General features: G+C 59.3%; 5 protein-coding genes and 1 long non-coding RNA gene across 7 annotated transcripts in view; 3 read left to right on the plus strand and 3 right to left on the minus strand.

Annotated features, from left to right (window-relative positions):
• NPLOC4 (NPL4 homolog, ubiquitin recognition factor) overlaps positions 1–3,043 on the minus strand; it is a 58,270-nt gene extending 55,227 nt beyond the window's left edge. Inside the window, exon 1 of the mRNA XM_042965687.1 lies at positions 2,966–3,043. Coding sequence (XP_042821621.1) covers positions 2,966–2,980 — 15 coding nt within the window. The 5' untranslated portion in view covers positions 2,981–3,043. The remainder of the gene's footprint in view (positions 1–2,965) is intronic.
• A 135-nt stretch (positions 3,044–3,178) lies between these two features.
• LOC122233731 lies at positions 3,179–7,290 on the plus strand. 2 transcript variants are annotated; one of them, XR_006211421.1, is made up of 3 exons: positions 3,179–3,429; positions 4,720–4,892; positions 6,388–7,290. It is a non-coding gene; the product is annotated as an uncharacterized LOC122233731 (long non-coding RNA). The 2 variants fall into 2 exon arrangements; XR_006211422.1 differs by lacking the exon at positions 3,179–3,429 and adding an exon at positions 4,344–4,447.
• Positions 7,291–7,355: 65 nt separating this feature from the next.
• TSPAN10 (tetraspanin 10) lies at positions 7,356–12,403 on the plus strand. The gene is made up of 3 exons (XM_015541757.2): positions 7,356–8,296; positions 9,638–10,212; positions 11,344–12,403. Exons 1-3 carry the CDS (start codon positions 8,120–8,122, stop codon positions 11,837–11,839), a joined length of 1,248 nt encoding a protein of 415 aa, XP_015397243.2. The 5' UTR covers positions 7,356–8,119; the 3' UTR covers positions 11,840–12,403.
• A 982-nt stretch (positions 12,404–13,385) lies between these two features.
• Positions 13,386–18,459, minus strand: PDE6G (phosphodiesterase 6G). Its single transcript, XM_015541750.2, has 5 exons — positions 18,426–18,459; positions 17,501–17,559; positions 14,596–14,817; positions 14,146–14,186; positions 13,386–13,757 (listed from the first exon to the last, which is right to left on the minus strand). The coding sequence occupies exons 3-5, from the start codon at positions 14,739–14,741 to the stop codon at positions 13,681–13,683; spliced, it is 264 nt and encodes an 87-aa protein (XP_015397236.1). The 5' UTR covers positions 14,742–14,817; positions 17,501–17,559; positions 18,426–18,459; the 3' UTR covers positions 13,386–13,680.
• An 84-nt stretch (positions 18,460–18,543) lies between these two features.
• OXLD1 (oxidoreductase like domain containing 1) lies at positions 18,544–20,057 on the minus strand. Its single transcript, XM_042965514.1, has 2 exons — positions 19,958–20,057; positions 18,544–19,137 (listed from the first exon to the last, which is right to left on the minus strand). The coding sequence occupies exons 1-2, from the start codon at positions 20,015–20,017 to the stop codon at positions 18,718–18,720; spliced, it is 480 nt and encodes a 159-aa protein (XP_042821448.1). The 5' UTR covers positions 20,018–20,057; the 3' UTR covers positions 18,544–18,717.
• Positions 20,058–20,192: 135 nt separating this feature from the next.
• CCDC137 (coiled-coil domain containing 137) lies at positions 20,193–24,410 on the plus strand. The gene is given in 7 exon segments (XM_042965512.1): positions 20,193–20,354; positions 20,714–20,847; positions 22,145–22,306; positions 22,309–22,366; positions 23,634–23,716; positions 23,847–23,926; positions 24,097–24,410. Coding segments are annotated over 7 exon segments (873 nt in total). The 5' UTR covers positions 20,193–20,223; the 3' UTR covers positions 24,322–24,410.
• The last annotated feature ends 652 nt before the right edge of the window (positions 24,411–25,062 follow it).

A 25,062-nucleotide genomic window follows, 5' to 3' on the forward strand; every position in this document is an offset into this window, starting at 1 on the left:
CTTTAATAAAGAGACTAAAAGAAAAAAAGGTGTTTGACACCACAGTGAGCTTGGCAGGGTTTTAAGAAAAAAGATCTTTCTGGCAGGCCTGGAAGGCCACACAAAGAGCACCACTTTCTAGGACTGGATTTTTATGCTGATCAAAGTCCTTGGGGGGCGGGGGCGGGGGCGCGGGGCGGGGAGGGAGCTGCCACGCACGGCCCACCGTCCAAGTGCCTGCCTTAGTCAGGGAGCGTGAAAGGACATGCCCTGCCACGAACAACAAGACAGACAGCGCTCCCAGGGACACCTGGGACAGGAGGAAAGGGCAGGAGCACAGCACCCAGTGCTCCCGGTGCACTCTCCTCCCAGCAACTTCTGTGCCCCGTACAGAAAACCACACACACACCAAACTAACAACAGAACCCTTTACACATGGAAAACGTCACAAGCCATTGTTTTTAAAAAAGGTTTTCACTGGCTGAAAACCACCTGGCTGGCTCAGGTGGAGGAGTGTGTGACTCCTGATCTTGGGGTTGTGGGTTCAAGCTCCGCGTTGGGTGTAGAGATCACTTAAAAATAAAATCTTAAAAAAAAAACAAAACAGAATTTTAATTAAAAAAAATTTTTTTTCACTGATTCACAACAAAATGCCACAATGGCTTTTGGTCTACTGCCTGCTACTTTCGAACAAAATAAGAATAATCTAGATTCTCCTCAAGTAGCTGGACTGTCTCATTTTCTACTTTCACTTGACTGAAAAGGCTTTGTCTCCACAGTTCTCAATTTTGAAGATTTTGTTTTGAATAACCCTTAAGAAATCCCAATTGTTAAGAGCACAAAACATTTTCTGTTTGCTTAACTACATCTGTTCAACTTTCTCCCTCGTCAGTGAGGAGCGCAAATCCAGATTCTTTTGAGTTTTGACTTCTATTCCACTTCACTCTGGACTGAACACCCAGAAAAACGTTTCCATGATGCACAGCACGGGCAGCAAATACTTCCATTTGTTCCTGAAACCGGTCTGCAACACTGTGGCACGTTAACAAGAGCTGCGTTTCTCTGTGGGAGATTCTGTGACCCTCCCTTTGACCGTTCACTTCGGAACAAGAGCATGACGCTCCACCTCTGAGCTAAAGGCCAGGCTTACATGTTTCTGGAATGTTCTGAAGCTTAAGAAGTCCTTCTATTTGATCATCTGCAACAGGGCAGAGTCCAGGTTTCTCAACTAAACCCAGTATTTAACTCCAACAAACATAATTTGTACCGAGGGAAGTTCTAGTGTGGTCTCTGACGCAGGCCACCAAATAGAACACACAAGGAGAGGCAGAGACACACAGCCTCCTGCTAACTTAGGTTTCACTATCTAGAAGAAAATGAGCCTGGAACACTTCTTGGAGAGTCCAAGCATTAGCCAGATAAAAATCAGTTACACCCACAGTTTCTCACCTAGCCTTACACACACCAGTGGAAAAATGTCCTTTTCTAAAACATGCTTGTCCGTGGCTACTTGAACTGAAATATGACAGTAAAGAGAGTTTGAAAGTAGATTTGAATGCTGATTCTCATCCTTTTTTTAGAAGTTACTGATGGGGTGCCTGGGTGGCTCAGTCGGTTCAGCGTCCGACTTCAGCTCGGGTCATGATCTCACGGGTTCGTGAGTTCGAGCCCTGAGTCAGGCTCTGTGCTGACAGCTCGGAGCCTGGAGCCTGCTTCGGATTCTGTGTCTCCCTCTCTCCCAGCCCTCCCCCACTGGTGCTCTGTCTCTCTCAAAAATAAAAATTAAAAAAAAAAAAAAAACATTAAAAAAAAAAGAAAAGAGGGGCGCCTGGGTGGCTCAGTCAGCTCCGCGTCTGACTTCAGCTCAGGTCATGATCTCATCACTCCGGAGTTCGAGCCCCGCGTCGGGGCTCTGTACTGTCAGTGTGGAGCCCGCTTCAATTCCGGTCTCCCTCTCTCTGTGCCCCTCCCCAGCTCACGCTGTCTCAAAGATAAAAACATTTAAAACAAGAAAAGAGTCAATTTCTCTTAAGTTTCTCTTGGGGCATTTATTCCCTCTGCTCATCCATGGGAAACAAGGAGGAGACGCCAGGGGGCCTGCACGGCAGCCGAGGGAGGGCTAGAGGAAAGCCTCCAACTCCAGAGCTCCTTCCTGTAGACCCAAGACATCCAGAAGGCAGATGCCAGGCCAGTCTGGACCCCCCAGCCAAACTGCAGAAGCCATCACTCCGCTAAAGCAGGAATAGTACCTGCCACCCAATACTGCTTTGCTTTCCCCCCAGAAATCCCAAATGTTCCTTAACATTAACCAAAATTCTTCTGTCCACCTGGTCTGTTGATTTTTTCCCAGCCACATTTACTTCTGAGAGGCAACTTGCCACATGTCAAGGGAGGACTGTTTTGTTTTCCGATTTGGTTTTGTTTTGTTTTTTCCTCCTCGTTTCCACTGACTTCTTTAAGGGGCACGGCGGGGGGGGGATGGGGGGGAGGGCATGCCAATTCCTAATCCCTGGTCACAAGTCAAATTCTAAAACGTCCCCTTTCAAACAGGTAGCTGTCAAACTGTCCTTGCCACCGAGGGGCAGGAGGCGGCGAGCCGCCGTGCGCCCCCCGCCCGGCACCCCGCGTCCGCAAAGGCCCCTCTGGACACAAGAGCTCTCTCCTCGCGGGAACTCTGAGCCGGCACCTCCGGGGCCCGGTGCGCGGGCAGGGGCGCGCCCCGGCTCCGAAGGCCCGCCGCCCCGCAGCCCTGCCCCGCAGCCCGGCCCGCGCCGGGGACGTGGTGGCGGAAGGCCCGCGGCCCCGCACCCGGCCCGGCCCTCCCGGCGGGGCCCGCGCGGCCCGCGTCGCCAACGGCCGGGGAGGGGCGGGAGGGCGGGGACGGCGCGAGCCCTCGGCCGGGAGGCGGACTCCGCCGCCCCACAGGCCGCGCCGGTAAATCTGCTGCCTCATCCCGGCGCCCCGCTCGCGCTGCCGCCCCACTCACGATGCTCTCGGCCATGGCGGCCGATCCCGCCTCCGGGCTCGAGCCCCGGGCCGCCGCCGCCTGCCGCCCCGCGGGCCTCGCAGCCCCGGCCCCGGCCCCGGCCTCAGCCCCGGCCTCCCGCCGCCGCCGCCACCGCCGCTCCAGCTTCGCCGCCGGCCGCCACCGCCGCGACGTCCGGCGCCTCGCCCAACGCGCTCCGCCGGCAGCGCAGCCCCGAAACTGAGTTCCGGCCCTCCAACGGCCCGCGCATGCGCAGGCGCGCGGCCCCGGAGCCCGCCTCGGAGCCGCGCGTCCCCGCCCGGCAGGCGGGAAGGACGCCCCGGGGACGCGCTGCTTTCTGAAAGCGCGGGCCGCGCGGGGAGAGTCCGACTCTCGCCCAGAAGCAATCCCTGCTGGCTGATAATTGAGGAAACTAGCACGCCCTCCGTCTTGCCGGTAGCATGCAGAGAAATAATTTCAGGAAGGTAACGTCACACTTTGATGCTACGAAAAACGAAAAAAGGTATTGCCAGGAATCCTACAGAAGAGAAACAACTGAATTTAAACTGCATTTAAGGTCAACATTTCTCCGCCCCAGAGATGTAATATTCTAAACCGTGCCGCCAGGGCCAGCCTCACGGGCCACCGACTGGCCCAGAGGCCCCGCCCCGTGCTGGGTTCGACGCTTAGCTGCCAAGGGCTCGTAACTCTTCATAATGTTCAGCTAGGAGCCCCTCCTTGTTTTGCACTGGGCCCTGCAAAGTCCGTGGCTGACCTTGCCCATGACTGTGGGGGAGAGTTATGAAAACTTCTAAAGGCCAAAATCCGTGTTTTTTAACCCCGTGGCTCAGCTTCAGGTTGTATTTATCCCCTGTGCTGAAAAGTTCAGGGGACTGCCACTCTCCTTTCCTCCCTGTCGGCACCTCCCACCTTCCCCGGCTCTGTTATTTACTGCTCCAATACCAACGTTTACACCACCGTCTGTTCTATAATCTCAATCTCGAAGTCATTTGAGCTTGCCTTGTTCAGTCTGTCAACAGATAACTTTTCAAGTGTCTTCTCTGTGTGTGGCTTGGCTAAGCTAATGCCGGGAATAGAGCAGAAAGAGATCCCCTGGTGGAGTCTTCCCAGCAGGAGGCAGGTTGTAGGTATACATGTAGGTATACAATGTCCAGTAATGGACAACCAAAGCAGGGGAGGGGGTGGAGGGTGATAGAGACTATTTTATTTTTTTCAGTTTATTTCTTTTGAGAGAGAGAGAAGGAGAGCGAGAGCACAAGCACAGGAAGGGCAGAAAGAGAGAGAGAATCCCGAGCAGGCTCCACACTGTCACTGTCAGAGCCTGATGCAGGACTCGAACTCATGAACCATGAGATCGTGACCTGAGCCTAAATCACCATTCGAATGCTTGACGGACTGAGCCACCCAGGCGCCCAGAGGCTATCTGAAATCAGATGGTCAACAAAGACCTCTCTAAGGAGATGATGTGTGAGCCGGTCCTAGGTAAAGTGAGCGATATGGGTATCTGAGGGAAGAGTGAAAGGGTGAGGGGAAAGCATGTGCAAAGGTCCGGCGGCGACCTGAGAAGTGCTGGGTGCTCCAGGAGCAACAAAGCAGCCAGCGTGGCTGGGGTACCATGAGTGAGAGCAGGGGAGGGCTGGGTCAGGAAGAACCACGTGAGACGTGGAAAGGCCTTTAAATTCTATTCTAAATAGAAGTTAGGAAGTCTTTGGGGGGAAGAGAGCAAAGAAGGCATGCTCTCCATTATGTTTCAGAAGGATTCTCCGGAAGCTGAATGGACAAGAGACGGCGGGGAGAAGCAGGGAGACGGGTGAGGAGGCTGATGCCATAGTCCAGAGGACAGCAGGGTGACAGCAAAGGCTGAGAAGTGTCCAGATCCAAGACAAACTCCGGAGGGAGAGCCGAAAGGGTTGCCTGGAAGATCAAGGTACTGGGTTTTATTCCACCAACACGCACCCTTCTATTTCCTGCTTCTCTTTTACAGAATGGCCTCTGGTGTTTTTGCTTCTCTTCTATCCAAACGTATTCATTAAAAAAAATGTTTTAATCTTTATTTACGAGAGAGAGAGAGAGAGAGAGAGAGAGAGAGAGAGAGGCAGCAAGCAGGGGAGGGGCAGAGAGAGAGGGAGACACAGAATCCGAAGCAGGCTCCAGGCTCTGAGCTGTCAGCACAGAGCCCCATGTGGGGCTCAAACTCACGAACCAGGAGATCATGACCTGAGCCAATTTAACCAACTGAGCCACCCAGGCACCCCCTTTTAAATTTTGAGAGAGAGAGAGAGAGAGAGAGAGAGGGGCAGCAAGCAGGGGAGGGGCAGAGAGAGAGGGAGACACAGAATCCGAAGCAGGCTCCAAGCTGTCAGCACAGAGCCCGATGCGGGGCTCAAACCCATGAACCATGAGATCATGGCCTGAGCCTAACTCGACGCTTAACTGACTGAGCCCCCCGGACACGCCTATTACACTGACTCTTTAAAGTTCTATGGTGGTCGTTTCACTTTGCTAGGGCTGCCGTAACAAAATCCCACAGACTGGAGAACTTAAACCTGTTTTCTCATGGTTCTGGATGCTGGAAGCCTGAGATCAAGGTGACCAAGTTCGGTTTCTTCTGAGGCCGGCCGCCTTAGCTGGCAGACAGCTGTGTCTTTCCTCTGTGCTCAGGCATCCCTGGTGTCCCTCTGTGTGTCCCAATTTCCTCTTCGTACAAGGCCATTGGCCCATTTGCCTCATTTTAAGTTGATAACCTCTTTTTTTTTTTTAAGGAAATTTCAAAAAAAAATTTTTTACATTTATTCGTTTTTGAAAGCGGGAGAGAGACACAGGGTGCAAGCTGGAGAGGGGCAGGAAGGGAGACACAGAATCTGGAGCAGGCTTCAGGCTCTGAGCTGCCGGCACAGAGCCCGATGTGGGGCTCGAACTCACACACCGTGAGATCATGACCTGAGCCGAAGGCAGCCACCCAACTGACTGAGCCACCCAGGCGCCCCAGATTTAAATATATTAAGATGAAATTCTCAGGGTGCCTGGGTGGCTCAGTCACTTGAGCATCCAACTCTTGATTTCAGTACAGGTCATGACCAGGGTCATGGGATCGAGCCACATCGGTCTCCGTGCTGAGCATGGAACCCATTTAAGATTCTCTCTCTCCCTCTACCTCTCTCCCTCACTCACACACTCTCTCTCTAAAATATGAAATGATATGAAATGAAATAAAAATGAAATTCACGTAACATGCTGTTAACCATTTTAGAGTGAACAATACAGGGGTATTTAATGCTTTCAAAATGTGGTACAACCACGTCCTCTGTGGTTCCCACACACTTCCATCACCCCCAAAGGGAAACCCCACCCCATTCAGCAGCAGCCCCCCCTCCCCCTCCCCCAGCCCCTGGCAGCCACTGATCTTCGTTCCGTCCTTACAGATTTACCTATTCTGAGTATTTCACGCGATGGCATCCTACAGTGTGGGCTTTTGTGTCTGGCTTCCTTCACTGAGCACGAATTTTCCAAGGCCCAGCTATGTTGTAGCAGGTGTCAGAGTTCTCTTCCTTTCCATGGCTAACATTCCATTGGGTGGATGGAGCACATCATTTGGATTATCTGTTCTTCGCGGATTCACACCTGGGCTGCTTCCACCTTTTGGCAGTTGTGAATAGTACTGCTGTGAATACGCGTGCATGTGAATTTGTTTGAGTCCCTGTTTGCAGTTCAGAACATACCTGGGGGCCAGATGCCTCACAGTGGGGCTGTCCCTCAGCACCTTACGTAAGACAACACCCCTCCCCCAACTCTCCTGCCTCCTTTCCTGGCTTCGTAACTCTGGCGACCATGTAAAATCACATATATTCACGTATCTATTCGCCTACTTTGGGACTTCCGCTTCCTGCTGACAAGTTGACGAGTTTTTCCACTGCCGTATCGCCAGGGCTCCGACCGTCCCTGACGTATATCCGTGATCTCTTGCGACAGTTATCTGTCGTAGGATTGTGTATCTATTGTAAATCCATTGTGACGGTAATAGGGTGAAACAAACTCTTCCAAAACTTAGCGGCTTCAAACGACAGCCACTCGTTCGCCTCACGGTCCTGCAGGTCGGGAACGTAGACTGGGTTCAGTTGCGTGATTGTCGCATGGGAACACGAAGCCGGAACACAGATAATTACAAAACGAAGCCAAACGGAGCACATTAGAAGTGAAAAGTGCCCCCCAAAAGCCCAGGAGAGGGGAGGCCTCCGCTCGCTGGGCAGCATGTGGTCCGGAACTGGACACAGGGAGATTTCAGGGGATGGCAAAGGTCAAGGGCACTTGAGTGCTTGGCAGGCAGCCCATGCAGCTGGACTGTAAGGCGGGGGGGGGGGGGGGGGGGGGGGGGGGGGGCTTGGATGTCAAACCAAAGCAGCCAAGAAACACCAGGGGAGAGGATGGTGAAGACAGCGGGGCCTGTGGCATACCTGCCCCGGAGGAGGCCCCCCAACTTTCTCCTGCCATGGAAACATGTGCTCCCCCAACTTCCAGAGATCCCCGCGAGCCAAGGACTCACCTTCGTATCATAATCCCACACATCACAAGGGAGGGAGGGAGGTGTGGAGAGATATGCGCCGTGTTGTCAAAGCACTGGTAGCGGGTGGGCATCTGCTCTGAGCCTTGCTTCCCCCCCGCCATCCAAGCCAGGGAGAGGGGCCAGGAAGTACGGGGCCAGAGAGCACCCTGTCTGCACAGCAGCTGCGTGGCCCGGGTTCGTCCAAGCTCTAGGGCCCAGTGGACACGGTGAACACAGTCCTGCCCCTGAGAAGACAAACTCAGAGGGAGTGGGGAGCCCACGTACCTCAAAACCAGGAGGGACGTGATCTGCCCAGTGGACACCGCCTCGTTCTTGCAGTGAATGAATCGGGGGGATAACCTGGCATCTAGCTGCTGGCGGGTCTCCCAGGATTGTTTCTGGGAACCAGTTCACGGGTCTGATTCCCTGGGTGAACTGACGGAGCCGACCTGCCAGGCCGAGGCCCACCCTGGGGGCCTGCAGCGGTCACCACGAGGTGGCAGCCGACCCACATCACGCCTGCATGGAGCCTCAGGGAATCCACAGAGGCTCTCGGTCTCAACAAGCAGAGGCTGCCTTAAGCCCTAAAATGTGATGCCTCACATGATCTGGTCATGACTGTGGCCTCCTGGCTCGGTTCACAACTCAGCCGGCCCCGACTGCACGGCTCACAGACTGGCCGAGGACACGGCACCAGCTCTGCGTCCCAGCTAGAGAGGCCAGGCAGGGGCCCAGCTCACCTGTCCTGCTGGAGAATGGAGGAAGGGGAAAAGAGCCCCCTGCTGGTCCAGGTAAGCCAGCGCCCTGTCGGCCTCAGCCCCGGATTGGAGGTGTCTCCACCCCCCCCCCCACCAAGGCTCTTGGGAGGACCTCAGGCTGGGTTCACCCCCACCCTGAGCCTTGCGGTGTGTGCTCGGACCGGCCAGTAGGTGGGCGCCCATGAGGAGCTAAGTTTAGGATGGGGGGTTACTGATCAGGCACCCGACCATCACCCCGCACCTTGCTCCAGCTCCGAAACGTTTCGTGTTGTTGCCTTGTGTTTGACGTGGCTGCATCCATGCTCCGGGAGCGGGGGGACGGTGCCCACTGGGGCCTTCGGGACCTCCCTCCTGTCCTGCTCATCCACCTCCACCTGTGACTACGCCCCCACCAGCCTCTTGGCCTTCTTACCCGCCCTGGTGCCCCCTTCCCCCCTCCACCCGCTCCCCCCTGCCGCCCACAACCTGGTACCAGCAACCTGCCCTTTTGCTCCTACTGACTGTTGGGGTCTCAGGGGCTGATAAATAGTTCTCTGCTCCTCAGCTCCAAGTTCATAACGGATGAGGTTTTGATGCAGAGTCAGAGGTGGGGGCAGGGGAGGGGTCAGCACTTCCCAACAGTCCACACCTGGCCCGGCCAGTGCCCCAGAGGGTGGCTGAGTGTCCTGCTGGAGGGCCCTGAATCCCACAGAGCCCTGGTCTCAGGCCGCCCTTCTCCCTGCCCTGGGAGCCTGCCTCCTACAGCTGTAGGCCTGGTACCACGTCTGTGCTCCGACAGAGGGGCCAGCCCAGCAGATCCTGGGACATTGGGGCTGGTCTCAGAGGAGGGAGCAGAAAGGGCAGTCCCCTGGGCCAGCCCTTCTGCCTGACAGGCCCCCACCCCCCTGGCCTGGGTGGGGAAGCCCCTCTCTCCACCGCACGTACAGACCAACCCACACAGATACTTTTCCAAACCCGGGGTAACCGGCTACCTGCCCCGAGCCTGCACTGCGGGAAAGTCAGGGGCCTGACCCACATCCTTCATCACACGGGTGGGCGGGGGGAGATAAAGGGCAGGAGCGTGTTGGTGGAACGGCTGCTTCTCTGGATCCCCTTGCTCAGTCTGGACCGTGAACTGGCAGGGTACAGGCAGCCCTTGTTCGAAAGGAGGTAGGCCCTCACCGTCCCCTCTGCCGCCTAGCTGAGCGGGACGAGCCCGGAGGCCACCATGTCTCCGGCCTCCGAGGGTCTCTGAGCACCCCCTTCTCTATGCAATGTCCAGCCTCTTTCCCGCTGCCGGGCTCTGACCCCTGGCCGCGAGGAGGAGGCTACCTCCCTGTTGGTTATCGCATCGTGCTGGTGAAGTCTCCCCGTTCATCCCTCCCTCCTCTGCAGGACCCCGGGTGCCAGGAGGGGCCGCTCACTTCAAGCCGTCCAGGTCCAGTGCCCCAAGAGGAGCGGGTCTGGAGGGCAGGCCCCGGGGGAGGCCCGGCCTCCTCCCTCCCCTTGGGAATCAGCTGCCTGAAGTGCCTGACCTTCCTGCTCAACTTCCTCTTCTCTCTGCTTGGTCTGCTGGCCCTGGCCATCGGGCTCTGGGGCTTGGCCGTCAAGGGGTCTCTGGGGAGCGTCTGGGGGGCGGCCCTGCCCAAAGACCCCATTCTGGGACTGGTACTGGGGGGGCTGGCCGTCAGTGCGGTGAGCCTGGCGGGCTGCCTGGGGGCCCTGTGTGAGAGCGCTTGTCTGCTCCGCTGCTTCTCGGGGGGTCTCGTCGCCTTCCTGCTGCTGGAGGCCGTGGTGGGTGCCCTGCTGGTGGCCCTCTGGGGCCCACTGCAGGATGGCCTGGAGCACACCCTGCGTGCGGCCATCACCCACTATCAGGATGACCCGGGCCTGCGCTTCCTTATTGACCAAATCCAGCTTGGGCTGCAGTGCTGCGGGGCGTCTTCCTACCGGGACTGGACGCGGAACCTGTGAGTCCCGGGCCCAAGGGGGAGGGACGGTCCCCAGAGGCCAGCAGACCAGGCCACGCACTCGCTCGCGTGGGCACCCTCATGCACGTGCCCACGTGGACACGCTTGCATGTATGCACACACATGTGCACGTGCATGCTCTTGGGCCCGTGTTTCTGCTCCCTCTCCTTGGACCAGGACCAGGTGGACCGAGATCGAGCCAACAGAGTCAGAAAGTCACTTTTGGGGGTGTTTTTGTGAAGGTCATCGTACAGGACATCTCGGTGTCAAACGAAAATAACCTTTAGGTTACTTGGGGACACGGCTCTGGACTCCACGGTTCTCCCTCAACAGCGTGTGCACGCTGGTGTCCGTGTGCAAGCATGCGTCTGTGTGTGCATGGATTTAGGAACACGGTGTAGTGTATTTTTTACACTGTGCCTGAGGACAACTGACCACGAGAGACAGAGCCATACAGAGGCTTGAAAAACAGCCATCTGTATCCAACGGTCACTCACACATGCCAGGCATCCAGAAGCATCCATGCCGGTGTTCTCACTCACGGACTGTGTCTGACTTCGGATTGGTGACGGGGCCCTGTGGGGTCACGTTGCCACCTATCCTGCCGGCTTTCGAGTCCTTGTCTTGGTGAGGCCTACTCTTCCGAGAGATGAGAGCAGGCCTGTGAGGGAAGGCAAGGGGGGTGACCTGGAGGCCCAGGACCCTGGACCCCAAAGGCCGGGGACGCTGGGCTGCTGCCTGGAGGCGGGGGCCGTGAGGAGAGCAGCTTCCTCCCGCCCGGCGAGCTCCTCCCAAGTGCTGCCCCTCACTGCCCGTTGTGACCCCCCGCAGGCTGCCGCCCACCTGCCCCCTCCAGTCCTGCCTGTTCAGACCAACTCAGCAGCCCCCACCGAGCGAGGCGGTCTTCATTCCCCCCCTCACGAGCTCGTCTCCCCTTGAACCCTGTCACCAAGCACGTCCCTTCTAGCCGAGATTTTACAGGTGCCTGCATGTGCGCAGGACTACTGGGTGCTGGGATAAGCTCCGGAAACCTGGGTACTGTGTGTGCACAAGTATGTGTGCGGGTGTGCACGCATCTGTGTGTCTGCGTGTGCCCTCCAGACTGACGCCCAGGCGTGCCCGCCCTTACAGGTACTTTAACTGCAGCTCCCCGGGGGTCCAGGCCTGCAGCCTTCCTGCCTCCTGCTGCGTCCACCCCGGGGAAGACGGAGTCTCTGTCAACGACCAGTGTGGCTCTGGAGCCCTGCGCCTGGACGAGGATGCCGCTCGGAGAGTGGTGCACCTGGAGGGCTGTGGCCCTCCTCTCCGGCGGTGGCTGCGCAGGAACGTGCGGGCCGCAGGTGCCTACGCGATCGTGGTCGTGGCGGTCCAAGGGGTGGAGCTCCTGTTGGTCAACCAGCTGGTGAGGGCCCTGGCCGTCCGCCCGGGGGAGGTGGACAGCTCCAGAGCCGCGGGGACGGTGGCCTTGTCCACCCGCGCCTCACACTCCGTGAAACGGCCCCTGCCAAACTGGCCCAGGGCTGACAGCCCAGGAGGACCCCCAGGGAAGGTGTCCTACGGCATCCCAGACGCCCTGGCCTCCTCCACCGGCCGTGCCTCCGGCCCCCCAGGGGCCCCCTTCCCCTGAGGGCAGAGCACGTCCGCCTCCTTCCCGGTTCCGTCAGGCCCTGCTAGCATGAGTCCCTGTGCCACCCCCTGATTTCACGATCTTTTGGGGACTTTTGTTCTCCACCACTGAGTCGGGCACTGCCTACTCCCTGGCAAACCCCGTGTGACCCGAGCGTAAGCTGAGCCTGGTGGGTGCTGCTGGCCGCTGTCTGCCTCCTCCGGGGACACCAGGCAGAGCCACCCGGCGGGCAGGGAGCGTGTGGGGTATGGAGACCGGATGAAATCCTGCTGCCAAGCCCCCAACTCCAACCTCCTCCTCCGACCGCCTCTGATGCCTGCGTCCAAACCCTGCCTCTGACCTCCACTCTGACCCCGCCTCTGACGCTTTGCCTAGGATGTCACCTATGACCCCCAGTCTTGATCCCAGCCCTGATGCCTCACTCTCTCACCACGGCCTGGGTACCTGCCCTCCTCTGGGGTCACCTCGCCCTTTCCCACCCGTTGTGGTGGTTGAGGTGGGGCCCAGGCGGGAGTAAACTTGGGCGAGAGGCAGCATCCACACAATAAACAGCGCCGGTGTTAAGCGGGCAGCGTGAGGAACCCTTACCTAGCTAAGCACCTGCAGATCGGCCGCCAGGTCAGGAGCCGGCCTCTGCCAACTCCTCTGCCCCCTCGCTGCGGGCACCCCGATCGCACTTCATCACCGTCGGTGACCCTTTCACGTTAACGGGACCACAGAGGGCCCTTCCCAAGAGTCACGTCTGCACCGTGCTAACGCACCTGGCCTGTGTGGACGCACACTTGGGTGGCTTCCGGATGGTGACTGCTGCTGGGGACAGTTCCACACAGGTGTGTGTGTGTGTGTGTGTGTGTGTGTGTGTGTGTGTGTGTGCAGATGCGCCCACTTCCCCCGGGTGTGGTGTCAGGGGCGGAGCTGCCGGGTCACGGGCGGGCGCCCATCCAGCTTTCGCGGACCACCGAGGACAGGCTGGCTGGGCCACTGAGCAAACTCCACAATCTGCGCCTGTTTCCTCACCTGTGGGGCAGGGCTAAGCGTCCCTCCTCCCGGCAGGAGCTGTGGCTGGGCCCCATCCACCCCCTGGCGGGTGGGCTCCAGCAGCCAGCCGGGCGTGCACGCCCTGCCCCCCAGCGTGTCTGGCCTCGCCGGGCGTACCCCCAGCCACCACAGACCCAGGCTCAGCATCTCGTGGGCGTCCCTCCCCCTCAGCCCGGCCAGGCCCCTGCGGCCCCCAACACCCTGCACCTGTACCCGTGCACTCCGGCCGGAGACCCACACCTCTGGGCCCTGCCCGCACCACGGCACACTCTAGACGAGCGAGGGGAGGCATGCTGACTTTATTTTGCAACACGGACAGCAAGCACGGGCCGTGGGGGGGAGGTCAAGTTTCCTGCTGGCGTGAGGGGTTTGGAGGGGTGCCGCGCTCTTGCTGATGCCACCGGGACACCGCCCCCCCCCCCCTCCAGCCACCAACCCAAGGGCACCAGCCGGGAAGGACTGGCGAGGGGGGCTTGTCCTCACCACCAGATAGCAGGACGGGAGCGGGGGGTGAGGGACATTTCTGGGAGCCCTGCCCTGGCTTTCCAGCCCTAAAAGAAGATCTGCGGGCCTCTGGAAGTTAAGCAGGGCCTGACCGGGCCCGAGATGTCCTGCAGGGAGACGGGAGGCTTCTGGTAACTAGCATCTAGGGTCCCAAGGTTGTCACCTTGCAAGGGTCTCCAAACACAAACTGGACAATCCGGACACCCTCAGGGGGATGGGCTTCTTCACAGGAATCCTGACCAGGGGTCGGAGCGGGCAGCAGGGGGTAGGGCCCTGGGACTCCGGGTCAGGCTCTCGCGCTAGATGATGCCGTACTGGGCCAGTTCGTGCAGCTCCAGGTGGTTGAAGGCCTCCCATGGGCAGATGACCGTAATGTCTGCAGGAGAAGGGACGGTGGGACCAGGAGGGTCATGGCCCCAGGGGCCACCATCCCCTCAGGGGGTGAGAGAAGTCCTGGGTGCAGAGCCCTCCCCACCGGGGCACGCCAGCCGGAGGGGGCCGGGTGGAAGGCAGTGGGTGCAGCAGGCCAGGTGGAGAGAGGGACGGCAAGAGCTCCCCATGCCTTTCCAGCCCCTCCAAGTCCACAGTAAACCCACCGAACGGGAGGTCTAAAGCTCGATATTGGGGCAGAGAATGAAGGACAGGCTTGGGGCGGCGCCCTAGATAAGCTTCCGCCAGAGGAAGGAGAGGAAGGGTGGGACGGCAGGCAAGCCCACAGGTGGGGGAGTGGGGGGGACCTGGGAAGACCCTCGAGGACATCATACCTGTTCCCAGGCCTTCCATTCCAGGGATGTCATCCCCAAACCTACAGGACAGAGTGGTCAGGGCCAGTGGCCAGGAAAAGAGGAGTGGGGGTGTGTGGGGGGGTGTTCATGCACTTGACCGCAGACCCCTGAGTTGCCCAGCGTGCCCTGGCTGTGAGTGTGTGTGCAGGGACACACGTCAGTGGGTGGCCTGTGGCTGAATCCCTAGGTGGCAGTGAGCATAGTCTCCAGACCCATTTGGCAGTAACAGGTAGAGGGGGACAGGAGCCCCGGAGACCTCCCGCACCCCCATGCTGAGGGGGACCCTCAGGCCCTCCAGAACCACCCCACCCTATTAGGACGATGGGACCACCCTCAGCCAGGACAGGACAGCTGAGCACCCACTCAAAGTGTAGCCCCGCCTCCTTCCTGTGTAGCCTGGGGCTGGGACCCTCCCCAAGCCTTGCTTACCCTTGGACGCCTTTCTTGGGGGGCTTGCTCTTGAACTGCCTGGTTTGCCGCTGCTTAAATTTGGGGGGCCCTTTCCTGGGAGTGACAGGCCCCCCAATCACCCTGGTGGCCGACCGGATCTCGGCCTTGGGTGGCTCCAGGTTCATGGCCAGGATGGCAGAGACCCCACGGAGACCTCTGGCTTCTAGACTTCCTCACGCTGTGGGCTGGGGGCACACCAGGCTGGTGGGGGGAGGGGATCCCAGTCAGCCCCCTTGCAGGTCTCAACCCAGAAGAACAGAGGAAATCCTGAAACACGAGATCCTGGGCATGACCCCGACAACAGCCCCCTCTCATCTCCAGGTGGGGCTCCAGCTGGGGTCAGGCAGAGGGAATGAGAGTCCTGGGTGGCTCTGCAGGTGCACCCCCCTCGGGTGGGTGGGGACACTCTGTCTCATTCCCGGTGGCATGCCAGGCAGCTAGTAGTGTCAATGAAGAACGACTGAGAAAGGGAGGGCAGCAGGCTGGCCAGGGAGGGGCGTGTCTCAGAACAAGTCCAGAGCTCAGCTGTGCAACCCTCCCCTCCACCCCAGCAGCTTCCTCTCTCAACTAGTAGAATCTTTCACCCCCCACCCCACCCCCGGCCACTCGCTGTGCTGAGGGACTGCTCTGGGCACCAGTGCCACCTGCTGGTGTCCCTGAACCCACTGCGTAGGGTGACCTCCCCTCTGCCCCTCCCGCAGAACCTCTCCCTGGATGCCCTAAGCCCCCTGACCCTGCTCAAGGGCGACTCAGCTTCCCTAAGCCTATTAGCTCCAGAGGGAGACCCTAATCCCTCAGGGCCACTGTGAGCCTGGAAGGTTCTGGGGCTAAGCACATGACACAGACAGGAGCCCCTGGCACTGGATACCCCAGGCACCGCCTCTTGGGACCCATCCCTGGTATTGTGGGCTGCAGTGCCTGAATCCAGCCTTGGGCCACTGCCAGCTGCCTGCTAGAGCACCAGGGCTGAGACTGGCAGGCGAGGACAGGTGGGCCCACCCCGAGGAAGGCTGGGTGGTGGGTGTGGGCACCCGGTACCAGGGGAACCCCACCATGGACCTTCCCTCCCTAAGATTCCGCCTCCATGCCAAGAGGACGTGCACGGGGTCCAAGGTGCATGGCAGCGGGCCTGGTGGTCCAGGCTGCTCAGACCCTGTGATGCCCACTCCTCACAGCCTAGATGGTGTAGGCTCAGCCAGACCCTTCCCCAGTCCCAGGCCGTGGGCCTGGTGTGCACAGCCCTGGCCCAGACCGAACTCCTACTCTCAGATGCTGGCCTCATGGAAACCGCCGTCTAAGCTCTCCCAGCTGCCCCGGCCCCAGCCCAGCCTGTGGCTGATGCCCACTCAAGTTGGCTGGGAGTGTGTGGCCCAAGGTCCCCGGACCATTGCTGGCCTTGGGGGCTGCCTGCAGCCACTGTTTGACATGGGGGAGCTGAAAATCATTGGCTGGGCAACCTCTCTGAATAGGACAGCAGGCAGACCCCCATAGACCCAGTCCTCAGTGCGGTGGTAAAAAGCCCACCAGCTCCCCATTCTCAGGGCAGATCCCCACCAACACCCTTGGGTAAGTGGCCACCAAGAAAGGCAACCAGGAAGGTCACTACTCACCACGCACTGGGCAGGTCTCAGGGGGCCATGGGTGTGAGTGACCAGGTCTCCCTCGGCAGGGTGCGGCTGGAAATTTATCCTGCCTCTGGCTAAACCGATTAGGATCGTCCCCTGACGCTACACTAATGAGATCATCAGGGCCATTCGGAAGGGCAGAGGGAGGGCGCCACCTCCAAGGATTCAGGGAGAGGAGGGAAGGGGCTCGGGTGTGGCCTGGGGCCCAAGGGATGAGCCAGGGATGTGGTCGGGACAAGGGATACGATGCGATCACAAACAGCTGGGGACGGACAAGACCCTCTCCTGAAGCTGCTCATCTCTGAAGCGAAGAAGAAACTGGCTGCTGTCCTGGGTCTCCCCCGCTTTCCATCCTCCGACTTGTAAAGAAACTGTCTTCACGGCCCCAAGTCCCGCGTAGTGTGGCCACTATCCACTTCTCTGACTTCATCTGTATCCCTCCCCCTCGCTCTCCCCCTTTGCACCGGCTGCCCCCTCCGGTGGGTGTATTCTGCACCTGTCCTCATTCCCCTAGCTCCCTCTTCAGAGCTCCGCACCAGGATCCCTTCCTTAGGGTGACCCCTCAGGCTAGACCAGGATACGTATTTCACAGGACCTCATGGCAACCGGAACTTTCCTTCATCACTCTTACAGAGTCGTTCGCCTGAGTAATGCTTGTGTTAACCTCCGTCTTGCACGTTACAGCGGAGTGGGGCAGACATTTCTATTGGACCCCGGCGGCTAGCCCAGTGCCAGAACGTCACAGATGGGGAAGTACCTGGGAAACAAACAGATGCACAAGGACGAGATCCACACCCGCATGCGTCTCAGCAAGCCTGGTGTTATGCTGCCCTGGCACGATTGCCACGTTCGCTGCCAGGGCCAACGCCAGTGGCTTCTTGATGGGGACAGCTCACATCACACAGGCCTCTGCTAGGACTGTTGAGCTCTGAAGCGAGGCCAACTGAGTAGCATGCACTCGAGGTGTACGTACGTGCCTACACGGGTACGTATACAAAAACCTCTATAAATCTGATTTTTTTAAACTCTATTTTGAGAGAGTGGGGAGAGGCAGAGAGAGAGGGAGAGAATCCCAGCAGACTCTGCACTGTCAGCACCGATGCTGACGTGGGGTTTGATCTCACAAGCCATGAGACTAGAACCTGAGCCAAAACCAAGCTTCGGTCGCTTAACTGACGGAGCCACCAGGCACCCCATAAACCTGAATTGTTGAGAAAAATACAGAAAACCTCTATGTCTCTGAGAGGCCCAGAGCTCACCAAGCTTTGCCATGCTGCTGTCTCGGGAAAATCTTTCTCTTCCTGGGCCGTTTTTCAATCTGTGTGAGGATGCAGTTAAATTAGATGCTCTGAGATATAGTCTAATAAATGTGTCACCATAAATCAGGTTTCTCTGAACCAATCAAAACCCTGTTTCTGGAGGGCACTCAGCTGTTCAGAAAGACAGCCTAAGCCACAGGGGTCTCACTAGGCTCACATTTTTCTCCCACTCCCTGGCCCACACATCGCCATGTGATACACTAGCTTTACATTAAAGCCCCTACCTGGGAAGACCTATCAGCTCAAACCTCTCACGAAATTCTAGTACAATCTTAGCTTTTTCTTTAAATGAGAAGAGATAAAACAGGCATAAATTCCTTTAATCCCTGCCTCGTCCAGGCTGCTCATATCAGCGCTTGGAAATGCTGGGGGAGGGAGAGAAGGTGGGACAATTTCCATGCTGGCGGTGAGCAGGAGAGGTGGGCAGTGAGGACCCTAAGACAAAGTCCTACCTGGGCTGGATGGTCCAGCAGCCAGGTCTGCAGCTGACCAGGCTGGTTTCCCGGAGGCTGATTCTAGGGCTGATGCCCTGGCCAATCGCCCCGATCCTCGGAGCTAAGTGGGCTGGAAGGACTGAAGGCTCAGGCCCCGGAGGTGTATCTACCGCCTCCCCCCTGGCTGAATGGGTATCTCCCCAAGGATCCCTGCAGCTGGAACAAAGGGGCCCTTCCCAGGCTGCCCGCGGGCGTTCATGCCTGCTAGAGGCCTTGCCAATAGCAGCTTTGAGGGACCAGATGCCCCTCCCTCTGCTGCAGCACTGAGAATAACCAGAGCTGACCTCGGCGCAGGACTTCTGGGACGCTGGGAGGCAGAAGGGGGTTCCTGGGGTCGTCGTCACATAATTATTCAAAAGAATGGAGCTTACGTTACCCTTACGGGTTGGTAAAGCTGTAGGCCCTCAACGAACGTTCGATTGCAACCTGTACCGTCTTTCTGTGACGACGCAACGTCAGTCCCGCAAACGACAACACGGAAGCCTCCGGTCTGAGCACCACAGAGAACTTATTTATTCCCAGATGAGGTCAATAAATAATTCTTCCTACTCCTGTCTGGCACCAGCCTCGTGAAGGGCTGTGAATGAAGCTCCGTGTCGCTTCCCGAGGAGGAAGGAGCTGCCAGGCCGGGGCCTGTCTGGGTGCGGGTGTGGGCAAGCCAGCTCAGCCTCCACTCCTCGCTCGGAGCTGGATCTCCATCCTGAGGAAGGCCTTGAGGTTCTCGTCAGCCACGTGTTCCTCCAGGGCGGCCAGGGCCCGCTCCCCGCCATCCTGGTAGTGCCGCAGCAGCGCGCCCGCATACTCCACCCACACGCACTTGGGGCAGCCACTCATGCAGCAATTTGTGGGGGGTTCGAGCCCGGGGGGCAGGGGAACCGGGGGTTCCAAGGGGCCCCCGCCAGGCAAGGAGGACTTGTGCTGCCTGGTGCCCTCCGCACTGGACTGAGAGCCCACCTCCACGTGGTCCTTCCCGAACTCTCCGTGGCCTTCCCGGGCTTGGACCCGGGCACAGTGCTGGTAAAGAGTGCTGCTGCCTCCAGGAAGCCTTCGGCACCGGCCCCAGCTGGAGAGTCGCCGTGGCCCCTAAGGAGACAGAGGCTGGTAAGGCCTTGCCTGCCCCCAGCTCCAGGGGAGTTTCGGCCCCTGTCACTGGCAGGGGGCCCCAGGTGCTTCTCCACTCCCTCATTTCCCATGAGACCTTATACAAGTTACTTCACCTCTAGACTCAGTTTTCCCTCTGTAAAGTGGACATAAGGGCTGCTGTAACACACAACTCGTGAGAAATGCTGGCTTCGGGTACAGGCACTGGGTGCGCCCTCCAGCAGATGGTGGTGTGGGGGGTACCTTGGCACCTCCAGCTAAGAACGCTCTGCTCCTTTGGCAGAATGGGGGCGGGGCGGGAGCCTGTGAGCTCGGGCCACACAGCTGCTTCTCCCTCTCCAACCAGCGCAGCCGCGTCCCTGTCCTACCAGCCTGATTGCGGACACCGCCCCTTCATCCCTGTTTTCCCCCAGGTCATCCCCCAAAGGCTCCGAGGGCAGCCCTCCCGCTTCCTATCCGTTCTCCGGTCCCAGCCCCGGCCCAGGGTCCCCTCCCCTCTCCACTGTGTCTGGGGCCCTCAGCACTGACAGACGCGGCCCTGACTCTATTTATCCATTTCCTCTAACTCTTGCGAGGAGCATCAGCTCCTTGTTCACCGCAGCTTCCCCAAAGGGCTCGCACACAGCGGGCGCGCAAGGGACACTGCTGAGCGGGTGGGTCCAGTGCAGGGCGGTCCTTCCCGTGGAGCCAGGGCAGGCAGCCACGGTCCCCTGCAGGCGGGGAAAGCAGGACGTCTCCAGTCCCTGCCGGCCCCGGCCTCCCGAACGCGCCCAGCCCCGGCCCCCGACCCGCTGGTACTTGCCGGACGCCGGGCAGCGGCGGCCACCGCCCGGCCTCCCCCGGCCAAGCTCCCGAGCAGCATCACACTCGGCCCGACCCACGCACACGCGCGCCTCACCCCGCCCACCGAGGCGTGAGGGGCGGCCATTCTGGCCAATCCTGGCCCGCCAGGAAGCAGCACCGCCCCAATGGGCGCGAGGCTGAGCGCAGGAAGCGGAAGTGGCGGTCGTGGGGCGGGACTGTGCGGAAGGGCGGAAGTGGCTTCTTCCTGGAGCGCCCGGCGTGCAGATGGCGGGAGCCGGGCGTAGAGGGGGTGCTACGGTGGGGACGGCGGGGCCTGGGGGTCCGGGGCGGCCGCAGGGGAGAAAGCAGCAGCTCCCGGGGAAGCAGCGCTCGGCGCCGTGGCCCGGACCGCGCAGGTGGGTCTCTACCCGGCCCCGCTGTGTCCGTGCCACGGGCGCGACGGGGGACCGGCCGGGTGAGGGAAGGCGTGAGGGTCTCCAGCGTGGAGGCACTAGCCACCTTCCGGGGTGCCGTGTTTGCCATCCGAGAGGAGGTCAGGGACGAGTCCTCCTGGGGCTGTGGGAGCGGCCCTCCACCCCAGCGTCCTGCGGGAACGCAGCGCAGGGACAGTGTGCGGTGAGGATGCCTCCTTGCCTGGCACGCACCCCAGCAGCCAGGTGGCCTGCGAAATTCCCGTCCAGGCCCGGCTTCAGTTTCTCTGATTCTGCTTATGCCGAGCTTAAGTCTCGTCTCACCCTCCTGTTCTCCCTCCCAGCAAAGAAAAAAAGAAAGTAAATTGCAAGCCCCAAAACCAGGACGAACAGGAAATCCCTTTCCGGCTCCGAGAGATTATGAGGAGCCGCCAGGAGATGAAAAATCCCATCAGTAACAAAAAGAGAAAGAAAGAAGGTAACGTGCAGGCCCATGCTGGGTGGTAATAAAGCTTTGTGTGTTTGAATCCACTTGCCGTGTTTCAGGCAGAAGAAATCTGCCAGGACCCAGTGGTTTGAGGGTGCAGGAACATGTGGGACACTAACCAAGGGCTGGTGTCACCAGGGCCAAAGAGGTGGCTGGCAGCAGGTGGTAGTGTGGTTTCAGATGAGGCTCCAGAAAAACCCCAAGGGGCCTCCTGTGAGGATTGTGGATTCCCCTCCCAGAAGTAGTGGAGATCCATCAGAAGAGAGATCACTGTGTAACAGCTGAGGGGGTGGACACGACAGGCCAGTGAAGCTCTTGCAAGTGAGAAATGGCAGTTTCTTGGATGGGAGTGCGGAAAAGGACGGTGGAGAGAAGTGGATGTTTTCCGGAGGTTAAGGAGAGAATTGATCGGACCCCCCTGAGAAACTTACCTTTCCAACCCTCACCCAAGGCCAGGCTGGGTGCCCACCTGTCAGCCTCTGCCAGAAACAACACTCAGGGCGTTTGAGGGGGATGGAGTCCAGCATGTTCTGTGTATGTAAATGTTTTCCCAAATGTGAGATTGATTTTACAGCAGTGCTGTTCTATAATTTCTCTGTAAACCTCCTGCTTTTCATTGGGGTTACGTGACTGCCAAAGAGAACGTGAGAGAGGCACGGAAGGGGAGAATTGGAGGAGGCGCGCTGGCCCCAGTGGCAGATGGCACACTTTGAACTGTGCCCTCCTGAGCTGGCACTCGTTTTTGGTCATTTAAGAGCTATACGCTCACGTACACGGTGAATCAAGCAGTTCTGAGGGGTATGAGGTACGGCATAGCCTGGCTCCCTGTCTCTGAATCCTGCTGTCACCCTTTGAGAGAAAGCACCGTTCATCTTCTCAGGTGCCTTTCCGAGAGAGGGTCTGCCTATTTTCACGTGTTAACGGCGGTAAAGCTATGCCTTCCTCCCGTGCTTTGCTTACTGTCCTCGATTTGTGTGATAAAGTCTTCGCACGAACATAGGGTGCTCCCTCAAGCAGCCGTGTTTTGGTAGACATTTAGGTTATTTCCTGTTTTGTTTTTCAGCCGAGCTGTGGTGGACGTCTTTGACATGGAGCGGTGGGCCATGGGGATCCCATCCGCAAGGGTGCCCGAGCTGGGCATCGTGATCCTCTTTAGCTACCGTGGTTGGGCTGCTCCCACTGGGTCTGGTCTTCCTTCCCCGTGGCCTTGGGCAGAGGCACCAGCACGTGCAGCCAGCCTGGCACCGTCTCCCTCCTGCCCCTCACCCCACGCCCGCTTTGTCCTCAGCCCAGATGGCCTTCAGAAAGACGTTGGAGAAGGAAGCAAAAGGAGTGGAGCCGGACATTGCTGTCCCCAAATTCAAGCAGAGGAAGTGGGAGTCTGACGGGGCCTACATCCAGCGTATGGAGCAGGAGGCCCAGCATGTGCTTTTTCTCAGCAAGAACCAGGTGGCCGGCAGCCTGAGGTGCAGGTGGCTCCCAAGAAGGAGAAATCTGAGCGGAAGAAAGCGTGAGTGGGGGCGGGGTAGGGGCTGGGGTCCCACGACTGTCTCCTGCAGTGTCAGAATGGGGAGCACAGAAAGAAGTGAAAAGCTGGTCAGTCGGTGAGTGTTTTCTCTACACCCGAGCCTCTTAACCTTGCGGTGCAGGGAGCCTCTAAACCCACGGAACTCTGAAGGCCTAGGTCTGTCTTTGCCTTTCTCTGGAAAAGCATCCAGGGGCCCAAGAGCCAGATGAGGTCAAGGGCCAGCCGTCTTCCTGGCCAGTTGCAGTAGGGAGGTGGAGAAAAGACGAGGCCCCATGCTCCCTCGGGAGGGTTTGCTGGCCACCAGGGGACCATGCCGCCTCTGCCGGAGATCGGTACTACATGTGGGGTTCCCACGCAGCCCCGGGGTTCCCCTGCCTCTGGCGGGAGATGCCACGTCATCTCTGAGCACCTTCAGCTGTGCCATATGCACAAGTTCTGTGACCTCTCTCAGCTCCCGTGTCCCGTCCGCAAAGTAGGGACACCAGCATCTCCAGGGGGGTTCAGGCGGCCTCTGGGGCCAGGGGGAGCACGCTGCCAGTTGCTGCTCCCCTGCCTCCCAGCCCTGGAGTCTGGGAAGGAAGCCACGTGCCACCTCCCGGGCTTGGGGGCCGGAGCTGGGAGGTGATTTTGACAAACAAGGGCTTTTCGAGATGTTTCTGCCATAGCTGTGGCTTTTGAGTTGCGCCAGCCCGGGCTTCATCAGCAGTTCCCTCAGCACCTGTGAGTTGGGGATGGTCTGCAGCCTCGTCTGAGCACTCTTTGTGCTTGTAGTCAGGTCAGGTGACCAGAAGCCCATCACAGGTAACCTGTCCCACGTACCGTCTGGCCGCAGCGATGCCCCGGACACAGGGCCGCTTTGTGAGACCCTTTAGACACAGTCGCACAGCTGACACTCGGGGCCGGTCATTCTCTGGGGTGGGGGCCGTTCTGTGTGGTGTAGGGTGTGGGAGCACCATCCCCGGCCTCCACCTGAGGTGCCAGGAGTGCTCCCACCCGCTGTGACAACCCAGAACGTCTCCGGATGTTGTCATACGTACCCCGGGGCACCGTCGCCCCCACTGAGAACCACTGACGTGGAACTCTGGGCGCCTGCCGTTCGGAGCCCTCTCTGGCGCACAGCTGTGGGGACACGGTGGCAGCTCACTGGGGTCCACTCTAGGGCACCCTCCCGGGCAGGGTGATCTCCACCTTCGGAATCCAGAGAAATGAGAGTTTAGGAATCTGAACGGCATCGTGCTTTCTTCCCCAGGTTCCAGAAACGGCGACTGGATAGAGTCCGGCAGAGAAGGGAGGAAAAGGCAGCAGAAAGGCTGGAGCGGGAGCTGCTCCGAGGTGGCTCTTCCTGAAGCGACTGCGTCGGCCTCGGGCCCCGCTGTCTTCCCGGGGTCAGCAGAGGGGGGTCAGCGGATGGGGCCGCGGCTGTGTGGGCAGAGGCCTCACTTGTGCCCCTCTGCCCCTGCAGACACGGTGAAGTTTGGCGAGGTTGCCCTGCAGCCCCCAGAGCTGACCGCCCAGCCCAGGATGAGCAGGGGCGGGGGCCAGGTGAGCAGGGGCGGGGGGTGGCCCTGTGTGTCCCCCAGCGCTGCCGGGCCCACGGCCTGCAGACGGAATGCTGCGTTCTCACCGGGCGTCCGGCTGTCGGACCACCGTGGGCCCTTCCTCATCTCCCTCCTTCCCGAACCTGTGCCTCAACTTCTATCTCTGTTCTTTAGCCTGGGAAGAAATCGCTGATGCTGAGGATGCTTCTGAGCCCTGGTGGTGTGTCCCAGCCTCTGACCGCATCGCTGGCCCGACAGCGGATTGTCGGGGAGGAGAGAGAGCGGGCTGTGCAGGCCTACCGGGCACTAAAGACGCGGCAGCGGCAGGCGGCTCAGTCCCCACGGCCACCCCATTCACCCCACCCTGCTTCCAGGAAGAAGGCAGAGACCTGTCTGTGACGGTGCGACCAGGGCCTCCACACCTGTGTCGGGGAGGACACGTAGATGGCCTGTACACAAGGGTCCTTTCCGGAGCACACTGGGACTCCCAGGCCCCCATGTACCAGCTCTCGAGTGTAGAACAGGGCTCCAGGTCTCTGCTCTCTCGTTTTTTCCTCCCCGAAGAGGGCTCTTCTGTGACTGACCGTCTGCTGGGCCATCTCCCACAGGGCATTGTCCGTCCCAAGTCCCCAGAGACAGACCAGCACCTGCTTGGGACACAGCCAGTCGGGCATCACACACAGCTTTGTGCTGAACACACGGGTCCAGCCTGAGACAACCCACGGTCACTTCGGGGAGGGCCAATCCCGTAATCCTGTCCTTAAACGCCGACTAACTGTAGACACTGCAGACTTGGCAGCCAAGCCGATAACTGAGGCCCCATTGGGTTCAACAGTGCAGCACAGGTGGAAACACAGCCTAGGTGGGGGTGGGCTCAGCGCCTCGGCCACCTGGACCCTCTCCTGGTGCCACATCCCCACGTGGAGTGGGTTTGAGGAGGTCTGTTCCTGGCGTCCCCAAGGACTCCGGGGAGAGAAGAGCAGGGGTGAAGCAGCTTGACGGCAAGGACAGGATCCTGGCCCCGCAACTTTCTTGTAGTTAAAAAGGCTGCGTGGGAATTCCTGCCGAAGGAGGGAGCCCCACGTGTTCTGAGGGTGCTCAGCTGTAGGACCGGGGGCGCGGGGGGAGGGGTGGAGTCCT

The sequence above is a fragment of the Panthera tigris genome, chromosome E1 (genome assembly GCF_018350195.1).
Source record: "Panthera tigris isolate Pti1 chromosome E1, P.tigris_Pti1_mat1.1, whole genome shotgun sequence".
In the NCBI taxonomy this organism is placed as follows: Eukaryota; Metazoa; Chordata; class Mammalia; order Carnivora; family Felidae; genus Panthera; species Panthera tigris.